Below are 12,519 nucleotides of genomic sequence, written 5' to 3'. Positions count from 1 at the left end.
GCAAAAAAGGTTGGGGACCGCTGGCTTAGAGTACTAATCAGGTGGAACCAGATTATCTTCCACAGCACACCTGATCATTTCTCGCGGCACACAGTGGTTGGGAAACACTGGTCTACAAGACACAGCCCTCTGCCCTGACCTCTGTCTACACTTTCTGATGAGTTTATAATCTCACTCATTCATTTCAGGACATATGTAATAAAACATTAAGACTATATGGTAAAGTTAGGTCATTCTAAGTAAGTAGCATGAGGTTTTATCACTATAATAGATGGCTAGAACATTTTTGTGGATCAACATGGCTGTCTTGGGCCTTTACAGATCCTCGAGTCATCTAGAATCGTTATGAGGTACATTTCGTCATGAGATGATGAGCTTGATGGTTCGTGCGGCTGTCCGCGTGCCTCTATCGTCTACAGATTTTACATTACAATGCAATAACTATGCATGCACCCCAGGCAGCAGACTTCAAAGAACTACAACAGGAATAACTACTCAGCTGTGATGCATTAGTTGTCCATGTACATGCAGAGCATCATCAAGGCTTCACATTTACTTCTAACATGGAGCTAACTGTACATTTCTCAGCTAGATCCTCTCCACTGGCACATCTATTAGTTTTTAAAACTTTATGACAACAAAATTATAAACAACACAGCTGCTGCTGCTGCTGCTACACATGCACACACTCCCCATCCCTCTCACCTGAGCTCATCCGGATTGCCAATTGGTTGAGGGCTACGTAGCTTGGAGTCCAAGTTGTAGTAGACTCCTCCCACCTCTCTGACGCCTATCCAGTGCTGGCGCTTAAGCGGCAACCGGAGGGGCCCCCAGCGCAGATTGGACGGTACGTTCAGGATGAAGCCCTCCACGTTGGACAGTTCAATATTGCCAACATCCCTAAAAATATATATATTTTTAATAATAACAACAACAACAATATTAGTAACACTAATAATACATATATATTACATGACTATTTGAAAATATTTGTGTTTACTTTTTTTAAAGATTATTTTTTTGGCCTTTATTGGATGGAGACAGTGTAGATTGAAAGGAAAGTGGGGATTGAGAGAGGGGAAGACAAAGGGCTGCGGGTCGGACTCGAACCCGGGCCTACTGCTCTCCAGCCATACAGCATTTTTGTTACCTGTCATTATTTGGGCTTGCATTTACTTGAGCAATATATATATATATTTATTTTTACATTGAAACTTTCAGCTATGTTCAGATAAAATGCACTTACAAGTGTAGTCACAACACAAAGGTCCATTCTAAGTCAGGAAGTCCAGAAAAAAAAACCCTGTGATAAACCATCCGCAGTAACAATCACAAGCAAAGCTATTCAGCCATGTACAGGACATCGCAAGAGACTGCGTAGAATACCAGAGAGAAGCATTCTTGCAGCCAGAAGTTTAAACAAACCAGGGAGGCATATCCATTTTCAAATGAAACAAACAGGTTATATGGCACACATGCTTACGGCACTTCAAAGCACTCTTGATTTTTTATCAGTTCCCATTGATGACTGTAACGAACACTGTGTAACTCAACTGCGCTGACCTTTGTGCAGTTTGTGTAGCGACATGTGTTGCAAACTTTGCATCTGTCAAAATTCAAAACTGTCATTAACTGGCAAACGAAGACTGAAGTGGAAACTGTGAAGTTTTAGTGCTTGAATGCCTGCCACACCTACGCTCAGTATCAGAGCACACTTCTAAACACAGTTGACTGTACACTGATGATAATACTACACGAGGACAACGATCAACCAATCAGATTTAATAAAAACTCAGAGTTTGTGGGTTTTCTGCTCCAGAAAGAGAGCTAACTTAAACTCGGGGTCTATTATTGGAGTAACAGACTCTGAGACCGCTGGCAGGTTTTTTTCAACAAACTCTGAGCACATACTGAAATGTATTAATTTAAGAAGTTTACAAATATTATAATCCCACTGATATGTTAGCTTAGTATTTGTTCTATTTAACCTGAGTGCTTATATAATTGATCTTTTCATCTGTGATTCTGTGGACAATAAGTCATCTCTGAGGCTGTCTGGTGAGGGTTCTCGTTGAGGGACATTCACTTTTCTGGATTAAAACGAAGGCTCTGCGTTTTCTTTACCCAATGCTGGTACCTTTTTTTTTCATTACACATGCTGAACTGCTAGAAAAAACCTCAAGAGTTTTTTTTTAACCTGCTCTGTGGATCAGGCAACCAGATTTCCTTGTCTTATCAATCACTTGTCCTCTCATAAGTGACCTTATTATTTTGCTCCCTTCCAAAAATAAATGATATTTATAAATACTCCAGTTGTGGGTTGGAGCTTTTAAGCACACTTTTTTCACCGTGGTCCAAATACTTAAAAATATCTTGGCTGCGAGTGTTTACCGCATCAAAAATCCCCTGTGAGTAGAGTTATAAAAACAGCCTCAGGTCACAGGAACTTCATAAACATAACCAAAGAATAAAAAGAAGTCATGTCTTCTCTTGTCGAGAAATCCAAAATGAGAGAGCGCTTAAGTGCTAGTCCATTCATCGCGTTGTTTTCTCGCCTCAGTCTCCGGTTAACGTGCCAGCAACCGAATGTTTACAACATGTAAGCATGTAAAGCCTTAGTTACATGCAAAAAAGAGGTGAATCTTCACTGTGTTATGCCAAACAACAACAGCGCGCATCTGCAGAGCTCAAAAAGAGAAAAACAGAAATGGGTTTTATCGATATAGCAAGTCTGTGTTTGGTGCTGCTGTCAACAGTCATGTAAGACTGATAATGAAGGAAGAAGGAATGCTGATAAAACCGACTCAAACTTTATCAACCACAGGAAGCACTGACTAATCACAGGGATCACTCAGGACCCTGCTGATGAGGCGGCTGAGGTGCAGATGAAAACAAGGGGTGCCTCCTTTTTAGTATTGACAATATATGTGCACTCTAGCGAGATAAGAGAGGAACAAGTGTAAACAAGTACAGATAAGCAACAATAGACTGATTGCTTTTCTTTGGTTTGGGTTTCCTCAGCCTAACATTGACTATTTTGGGAAACAATCAGGGGTAGAAGTCATGAGGCAAATTGCAGTTACAACATAAGCAAATGGAAATAAATCTATTAAATCAATACTTCTACTAGATTAAATATGATTTATCCATGCTAAGGCTTCTTTTGTTGCTACTCCTACATACCTTCTTTTATCCCACCAAACTGCCTCAAACCCTCGGGTCTGCAGGGCTGCCATAATGACATTGACGTCATAGTTCCCGTTTCCCAGCATGCTCTTTTTGTGAGGCGTCACCATAGTGCTGGGAGAGAGCCTGCAACAAGTTGACAAAAGGGATCGTCCACAGATCACTTAGTCAGATTGTATTTATGAAACATTTTATGCACACCTTAACACTTTTAATCCACATACTGTCTCACCTCTGGTAGATCTCCTGCAGGGTGTCCCGGCTGAAGGCTGTCCCATCCTGGAAGACGTTATTGAGTGCGTGCAGGGCACACAGCTCCCGCCGTTGCTTTTCGTGATAAATGGCCGGAGGCACCAAAGAAGCTTGGGGAGGAGCTGGCGAGGTGAGTGAAGAAGAGGACGATGAGAGATCTTGCTGCTGAGTTTCCCTGGGATCCCTGGACCTCTTCTCCTCTGCTCCCACCACCGCCTCCCCTCCTCCTCCCCCTCCACTTCCTCCACCACCTTTCTGTTTGCTGACCTTCCAGGGCATGCACCCCAGCTCCTGCAGGCTGCCTCGCCCCTTCCCCTTCCACTCACCGGCTGGATACGGAGCACTTCCCATCCCTGGATGTTCACCACCGCCAGCGCTGTCGCCGCCCCCACCTCCACCGGTACCTCCTTCAGCTCCACAACTACTAATGTCAGGACACTACATGAACATCATGACAACCATTTGCGTGATAACCTCTCAGCCACTTGGAAGAGAGGAGCTTGTATTTGGAGGGAGGGTAAATGAGACCTGTGGCTCTCAAACACCGCAAAACCTTCTTTCTGTCTCTTTCCCACTAAAGGACAGATGTGCAGAAAGATCGCTATGAGTGACCAAGTATAACCAGCAAAGATACTCTAGATGCTCCAAAATGACAGACTAGTCCTCCAACAGCACAGCGGTGTCATCAATCATAGTGCCGTCACTCTTTGCGTTTTCCACTTCCTCCATCCTCTATGTGCTGACAGCTGTTTCCATCTAAAGCCTATAGCTTAGCAGGTCTTTCCATCCTCCAAGACTTGCTGACGGCAAAGCTACAGTTCCACAGGAACAGAGGAGTCACACACTGTGGAGAAAAATACAGTCATTAAGCAACTGAAATGCAAAAAATAAACACACTGTATTAAAAAGGAAAGGAAGGTCACGTGTTTTTCCTCATAATTTAGCTATTACACATAATAACACAAGTCCCCAAATCACACCTCGGATATGGTTGGTTAAAGAATAGCTGCCAAATCGGCCTAAACAACACGGTGAAGCACCACTGAATACGCTGTTACATTATTTAGAGCTTCAGTTGGTCAGCAGAGCTCAAATGAAGGGAAGGTAAACATTTCGAGCAGCTTTGAACTGGATAGAGGAAGCAAGCTGTTCACTGAGCTAGCAACATTTGACAAGAGCTACACGTTAATGTGAAGCTTACACAGCGTGAAGCTTACATAGCAAATATATTCCCCTAATAGCAGGAAAAGAAGGTTTTAATCCGTGTTAGCAGATATCTGGCGTTGTTCTTACTGCTGCTCTACGTGACTCCGTGCCTCCAGCAAACACAACCACAACGCCTCCTTTTATGATTTATAACTTCATTTTCTCTCGCCGACCACTTCCCCGCCCGTTACCTGCCGCTGGTGTCACAGCTGGGCTGCCGTAAACCGGTCAAAAACCCGAGTCTCCTCTGTCCTTTTCCCCCTAAAGGGTGCTCAGACCTTTCTCTTTGCCACTTTTTTCCTGTTGTGGCTCTCTCCTGTCTCTTTCTCCGTCCGTGCAGTCGCGGACATGCGCAGTAGCGCCTCCCTGGCTCCATATTGCTGTCACCGCCTGCGTCAGTAGACTGGAGCAGATCCTCCCCTGAGACTGCCAAAGCCTACCTTTCCCACTTTGTTCTCACCTGTAGTGCGCTTTTCATCACAATACTGCTGCACAAAGGGTTTAAATACGTATGAAAATATGTTTTACCATAGGAAACATCACCTGCTGTCTTCTTAAAGCAGTTCCAACTCTTAAACTTTACTTCATGAATGGGTCATACAAATGAGGACTGCTTTAGCCTCCTTTAGCTTATTGTTTAGCTTTGTCATTTTTGATTTAGTCTCACAACATAAAATTTGCCAGTCTGTAAATACTTAAGCTGCTTAAAAGTTAGATATTTTCCACTTGGTGGGAACTTTAAAAGAAAAAAAGCGTATTTCAGTTAAACAAACTAATGCCATATGCCTATGTCATTGTTCACTGGTTGAGCAAATTAATAGGACGGCTAAGTTTGAAATTTGTTTTTGGTACAAAATCTTCCCAAGAGGTTGATTCTGTTCATCTGGACGTAGCGTTTTCAGTGGGAGAAACGTCTCAGCTGACTGCAGTTTCCCCCCAACCTTATAAACAGTACCTTTTCACAATGACTGCAACTAGCACCACTGAATGAACAATGGGCTGTGAGGTCAGTTCCTTGATCACTGGCTGGGGAAAACTTGCAGTCAGCTGAGACTGAAGAAGTAAAATGAATGAGCGACGAAACGTTTCTCCCACTGAAAACGCTGTCCAGATGAACAGAATCAACTTTTTGGGAATTCCTTACCGGGATGATCAAGCATGCATCAAGATGTTACAAAAACTTGATAAAAAGCATAACAATATCCAAATTGCAGTGTTGGATTTCAAATGAAGTGAATGTTTTCACATTATGAGAAGCAGATATCCGTTTAAACCCACAGTCATTAATATGTTGGGGAGCTCAGTTGCACAATATGTGCAACAAATTAACAGGAAACAATTGATGTGAAACACAACACTGCCTCTGAAGCAGTCTTAACATGATGGCCTTCTTGTGTTGTCCTTCATTAAAGAAAAGTGAGAGAACTGTCTCACCCCTTTATTTATTTTACTGACATTTAGAGGGACACAGGAGTTTTCTCTCTTAATTTAGCATTTTGATTTGAAGCTACTCTTTCGCAGTCACCACCAAGCACCAGGCGTCAAACCAACATTTATGATGTTAAACACATACCAGTTCAACTGTACCTCAAAAAAACCCACCAAAGGACGCCCTCTCTAAAGTAAAAGCAGCGCAGACAGTGTGTTGCATTGTCACAAGAATTTGCATAGTCAGTTGGTGAAGCAGAGGACACCTTAATATATATATTTTCATGCTTCCTCCTGATTTGCATATAAACTGCTGGAATTGCAGCTCACACTACACCCATTACAAAGCTGATCAGTTCATTTGTATATTTGCTTATCACCGAGAATAGCCAATAAACACAGTTTTCACTTTATACGTGTTGTTTTGTTACTCTTTATAGAATTTTATCAGAATTTTTACAGAATTTTATCACCTCTGATAATGTTTGATTAAAGCGGAGGGCAATCCGTTAAGTTTGTGCTGCAGGAAGAGTGAAATGATGTGTGAAGGAGAAACCCTGAGTTAACAAACAAAGTTTTTTGTGATAAAATGTTTATTGTGTTTAGAGAAATGTAAAAATATAATAAAAGAGTAAGGGAAAAAAGAAAGAAGGGGGAGAGGAACAGACAGAGGGGCACTGAGTACAATAAAGACTTCAAATTTTACGCAACATCTTCTTTAGCTTTGTGGGTTCAGGCTGCAGTTCAAGATAAGCAACATCCATGAAAATGAGCAACCACTGCTGCCAAGTGAGCAACTGAAGCTTCCTCCGTGTGGAAATCAACTTTGTAGCAGCTATTAAACCAGCTAAAAACACACTTTTCTGAGCCTCATGCACTCTTAATTGACACAAATCCCTTAAAATTGAAAAAAATGGGGAAATGGAACTGAAATATGTTATAAAGTAGAAAGATTTTCTTTAAACATTTCCAAAACGTGGACACTCCAGGACTTTCCCATGTCATGTCATAAAAGGTGGGTTGGCAAAGTCAGCCTTAAGTTTCATACTATAAAATCTTTGTGAAGTCATATATGTCCTATGTACAAAATAAAGAAATGTATTTGTTGATTATTAGGGTTCCTGGAGGACTGTTTAACGATGTCCCAAACACCGTCCCAGTAAAACTAGTGCTGAGGTCTTAAATATCTGTGCACCATAATGAATCCACTGGCAATGGAAGGTTTGTTCTTTTTCAGTTTCATTTGGAAACTCTATGACCGTACCATTGACTTTAACAAATGAAGTCTGGCGACACAGATCAGGTGTCTATGTTGTGAATTAGTAACGGTAATATACTGAGTTCTTCACCTGTAAATACAGACCTCATTGTCTGCTGGGTGAATGACTTGGCATTTACTGTAAAAGTCAGTTTCGAATGTCTGTTTTCGAATTTGCATGTGTACTGTGGAATAACATTTGTGCTTCTCCTCTTGCTTTTTAGCTTTGCTGATTTTGTATTCAGAGAGGATATGAAAATGAGAAATGCTACAAGAGCAAAGAGCAAACAAATTTCCAAGAAGTGTGTACGTGTTATACAGTTTTAAAAGAAATACATACAAATAAATGTAGACTTACAATAGGTGAAGGTTAAGAACTTGAACCTGAGGCACAGGTAAAAATGAAAGACTGAGAAATGTTCGAGAGAAGGAGGGAGGCAGAGTAAGCGACAGCCTCCTCTGCTCTTCAGTTGTCCAAACACTTCTTATTCTTGTGAATCCAGCTCCACAAACCTTAACTGTCATCTTTCTCTTTCTTCTTCAACTCCTTTTCTTTATATTCTTTCTTTTTATTACTATGCATTTTCTCCTTGTGCTCCACCTCCATCTGTTCTATCGCCATTATTTTGAAAACCCTGGAGCATTTTTTTTGGGATGTTCTTTCTTAAGCAGCATTCCTGCAGCTCTTGATTCTTCTGCTCCAGGTTTTCCTTCTCCTTTTCAATTATTTCTTGTCATGCTCACGTTCTTTCTACCGTACCTTCCCTGCCCTTTATTATACTTATGTAGAAGTATTTTTTCTTCTTCTGCACCTGTTTACTCCTTTACTTCTTTTTAGTCTGGTCTTCATATTTTTGCTGCAGTTCCTTATACTTTTCTCTCACCTCTTTATTCAGATGCAGTTCTTCTATCTGCCAGAAGTTTTTGGACTAACACATTCACGGTCTTCATCCTTTGCTGTAACAAATCCCCTTCTGTGTTTTATATGTATGCTTTGGATCACTATCTGCTTGGCCGAATGGCAGCATTTGGCAGAAAGTATTTTGGAAGACATCCAGGTAAATATTTCCATGTACTGCATAGGTGATGAAGCGGACGACACATTGACAGACAGCAACAACATGCTGCAATCTAAAGCCCAAAGACAGGACAATCACATTTAAAATTGACACTGGTGCTGATATGACTGTCATTCCTGACCATGTATTCAATGTGATGTTCACAGATGTAAAACCAGCTCTTTAGAAAGAAAAGATGCCCATACTTGTACAAGGTTTTATACCACTGGGCATGCTAGGGTTCACAAACCTAACACTACAGAAAGGAGAGAAACCAATATTTGTGATCAGTAACCTGCACTCTCCTGCTCAGGGCTAGCGGGCTCAGCTAGTCGCTAGTGGCTAACAGCCCCAAGTCATGAAAATGTATCAGGATGGATGACCAGAGAGCAGATCGTTAAAGCTTGGTAAAGCTGCACTGTGCAGATGCCTCCTTTGTTGTGCATGATAACCTCTAGTTAAAAAGAGCATAATTGGTCATTCCTGCAGCTTTAAGAAACAGTGTCCTCAGCAGGCTACATGAGGGGTAGCTAAATGCATGTGTGAGCCAAAATGAGCCATTGCTCCCAACAAATCTACTGGAGAGACCCAGGTGAGGGCAGACCTGTTTACAATCAAAGGGAAAATGTACTTGCAGGTAGTGGACTGTTGAAATGATATGCTGAAATGGCCAACCTCCACCACATAAAGTTTCCTGATATCACTGTCCATCTGAAATCCATGTTCGGATGTGACGGGGTGCCTGAGATCTTAAGGACTGGCAATGGCCCACAGTTCTCAGCGGATGATATGCCAAACTTTGCTGATACATACAGTTTCAAACATGTGATCAGCAGTGCACAGTACCCACAAACCAACGGGGAGGCTAAACAGGCTGTTCAAAAAGACCAGATCAGTACTTCTGCATATCTTGTCGTCCCACTTACAAATGTGTTTTAGCCCAGCTCAACGTTTGATTTGGTGCCAGCTTGGTTCCACTGTGCTGACCCAGCAGTGCTTCCCAACAGCGCAGCGGTCACTGTAAAGGACAAAGAGAGAATGAATTCACATCAGAGATTCTTCAACAGGCATCACTGTGCACAGGAGTTCAGTTATCCCCCCACGTGGGAACAGGCGTGGTTGAACTGCACTCTAGTTCCTTCCCTACAAAAACCAACACCTGGAACTTTTCCAAATAGCCCCACAGTCATAACCAAGTCAGGCAGAGCAGTTTTGAAACCACAGGACTGGACTGAACTTGTAGACAACTGCGCAAACAAGAGTTTATCCTTAGTTTGAAAGATAGAACTCAGTGGGAAAGCTACTGCATTATGATGAAACTTGGGCTGTTGTTGGGCTGTTGGGCTAAAAAGTTTGTTATCTTCAAAAGAAACAAAAGAACATAGCAGCGTTCAAGTTAAGAATCTGTTCAACAGTAACCAAATCCAAAGTCAAATATTTTATGTTCTCCTTAAAAAGGGAGCTGGTGAGATGTTGGTTATGTAAGGAGGCCCAGAGGATTTTGGGTAACGTTGTTTTTGTTGTAGTAGGGGGCTCCAGTTCTAGTAGCCTCACATTGCAGGAATGAAGGGAGCCTTATACAGTGAAAACCTATAAAATATAAACTCAAGACTCTGAATCAACTTCATATATTATGTCTGCTTCATTTGTCATGAAATAACAGAACAGTCCTCACCTTTCCATGAAACTGAAGTAATTGTCGTCCAATTACCTATGAACCTCTGAATGTCAATACACACTGAAGGTAAAGTGGAGGAACTTAAAATCCATCTGGGGCCCCTGACTGAAGGGTGTCTCCTGGCCGGGTGGGTACCTAAAGAACAACCTGACTGATCCTGCCAGCAGCATGTGCTTGTCTCTGTTTAAGTACATGTGGTGATTACAGTAAAACTGTGAATGGTGCATAAAATCATTTATGGTTCCTTTGATTGCTCAGCCATTATTTGAATTACAATGGCAATCCGAGGGCTAATAAGTATAAAGTTTAAAGGAAAGCTAGATAGAAATCTAGACTAATCTGAATCAATAACTACATTACACACATCCATAAATACTTTTTAAATTTACTTTTACCTAAATGCATCTCTGTTTGTCTTTCAAACTAAGAATTAGCATGTCAGTTTGGCTTTCTTTATTAAAAATCACATAAAACATACTTTATTGGATTAATTATATTACAAAGAAAAAAGACTGTAGTATTGCAAACATCAGACCGAAGTGAAAATCACATAGAAAAACGCGCTTCTTTATTTTGGAGACATATATTGTAATACCTGTAGCTCCGTGTGTCCTGAAGTACACGCAGTTGAACACTAGAGGGAGACAGAGACTGCGCATGTGTGACAGAAACAGTTCTCAGAAGTGCAAACACATTCTGCACTTCAAGTTAAACAGCATACCTATTTTTGTGGCGAAGGCAGTGTTTTACAGGGATATGCGGGCAAAGCTCCGCTCTTATTTCTCCTGTTACCGAAGCGGGCTGAACCCGTGGGAACGGCGTAGCGAAGGAAGTGGGTCTCTGCGTCCCACGCAGAGGAGGGTTTTCCGGTTAAAGTTTCCTTTGTGATTCGGGGGTGGCGCTGTGATGCCAAAGGCGTTTATCCTCACAGACACAACACACAAGTGGCGAACATTATGAGTAAGCATAAAAATACGAGTTCATGGTTTGGACTTAGAGCAGCAGCTTAATTTCTATTCAGCGAGAGTAACAGCCTGGCAGATAACTGATCGTAGGCGTTGGCACTTAGGGGTGATGTTGTTATTGCATGCTAACGGTTGCTAGCTAACTTGGGGTGTCTGTGTCTGCAGTCAGCAGGGGAGTCGAAGAGTTTTCAGCTAAAGCCGGTGTCAGCGTTAAATACTTTATTGTTGTAGTTGATAGCGTTTCACGTCCAGTATGGCGCGTGTGTCCGCTTTTCTATAGCAGCCCGACTTTGGCTCGCGTATTGAATGTTTAGGTTCACTCCCACCCAGACAGGCTAACAATAGCTTAGCATGCCTGTGTGTTTTGGACAGTGACAGCTGCAGGCTGCGGCCCCATGACATCTGTGGAAAGGCCTCCTGAAACGTGGATTTCTTTAGCCCATCTTATCAGTTGTCATGAGTCTTGTACTATTGTAGATCTTTTTTCTTTTCTTTTTTTCCTGCACATGCCCTGGTTACTGTGATACAGCTGCTCAGCATCATAGTACGTACAAGTAGTGGATCAGAAGAGCAAAGGGGTATAACAGACTATTTGTACTGAAGCTTTGTTCTTATTTTGCTTTTCAGGACCCTTCAAAGCTCTGTCCTCCTGAAATGGGAAAACCCCCCTTCCAGATTTTGTAACACAGGTAAGCAACAAGCCTTGTTCACATCTGGCCTAGTTTATGATAAGCCAGGTTGCAACCACATCCTTTTACCTGTTTGCTGGGGAACTGAAAAGCTCTTGTAATTCTTGGTAGCTGGTTTCCTGTGACTGATGGTGAAACAGCCTTGGCTGTCAGGACGTGTGTGCCTCGCAGTGTGTACCAGTGTAATGATGATGCATATCTGAAAGGCTAGTGTGGGCGTGTAGGGAGGAATGCTTCCAGTGTGTTTCAGCATTTGAATGTACTATTCAGCAGAATAGTACATTATGCATGTTTGAACAGCAGCTGTTTGTTGGGGAAAGTAGGGATGAGGCAACTGTGAAGATCTGTCGTATTCATTTGTGATTTGGAGGTTAATTTAATGTGTGACACTTGATATTTAGGTCACTGGCTGTTATTGTATTAAGCTAGCTTTTGTGTGAGGCATCGACAAAAGCTGCAGACATAACGCCTCGCAGTTTTTCTCACCTGTTGTCGAGGAGATAGGCATCTCAGAGTGGTGTACTGAGACAACGATCACACATCAGATTGAAGAAGCAAGTGCATGCATTATCTTGCTTGTCTCATCATGTTGGCTTACGCTGTTATTGAGCTCATGTAGATACAGCACTAAATCATTTCTTTATACAATTACAATACAAGATTTAGTCTCAATTATTGAGTTAATGTTATTTTAGCAACATTGTCAAGGTTTTCTGAGCCTTTCTAAACCAGTTTTTGGATTTGTTTTCTCTGGGTGAGCAGTCAGGCTGTCTAGATAGACTAGTTTTGGCTGTTGTCA

At 41.9% G+C, this 12,519-nt stretch overlaps 2 protein-coding genes across 4 annotated transcripts in view; one reads left to right on the top strand and one right to left on the bottom strand.

The window, feature by feature from the left end:
• josd1 (Josephin domain containing 1) overlaps window positions 1-4,977 on the bottom strand; it is a 10,513-nt gene extending 5,536 nt beyond the window's left edge. Inside the window, exons 1-4 of the mRNA XM_005721793.1 lie at window positions 4,836-4,977; window positions 3,419-4,282; window positions 3,184-3,312; window positions 706-900 (exon numbers count right to left, since the gene is read on the bottom strand). Coding sequence (XP_005721850.1) covers window positions 706-900; window positions 3,184-3,312; window positions 3,419-3,789 — 695 coding nt within the window. The 5' untranslated portion in view covers window positions 3,790-4,282; window positions 4,836-4,977. The remainder of the gene's footprint in view (window positions 1-705; window positions 901-3,183; window positions 3,313-3,418; window positions 4,283-4,835) is intronic.
• A 5,762-nt stretch (window positions 4,978-10,739) lies between these two features.
• Window positions 10,740-12,519, top strand: part of mrtfab (myocardin related transcription factor Ab) — a 38,583-nt gene continuing 36,803 nt past the window's right edge. For 2 of the 3 annotated variants that reach the window (XM_005721789.1, XM_005721786.1), the window contains exons 1-2: window positions 10,740-11,026; window positions 11,659-11,720. The gene's annotated coding sequence lies outside the window, so the exon portion shown is untranslated. The other variant, XM_005721787.1, reaches the window with a different exon arrangement.

The sequence above is a fragment of the Pundamilia nyererei genome, unplaced genomic scaffold (genome assembly GCF_000239375.1).
Source record: "Pundamilia nyererei isolate P.nyererei 1_Seehausen unplaced genomic scaffold, PunNye1.0 scaffold00005, whole genome shotgun sequence".
Taxonomy (NCBI): Eukaryota; Metazoa; Chordata; class Actinopteri; order Cichliformes; family Cichlidae; genus Pundamilia; species Pundamilia nyererei.
Note: the sequence above shows the minus strand (reverse complement) of the source record. Positions and strands in the feature narration are given on the sequence as shown.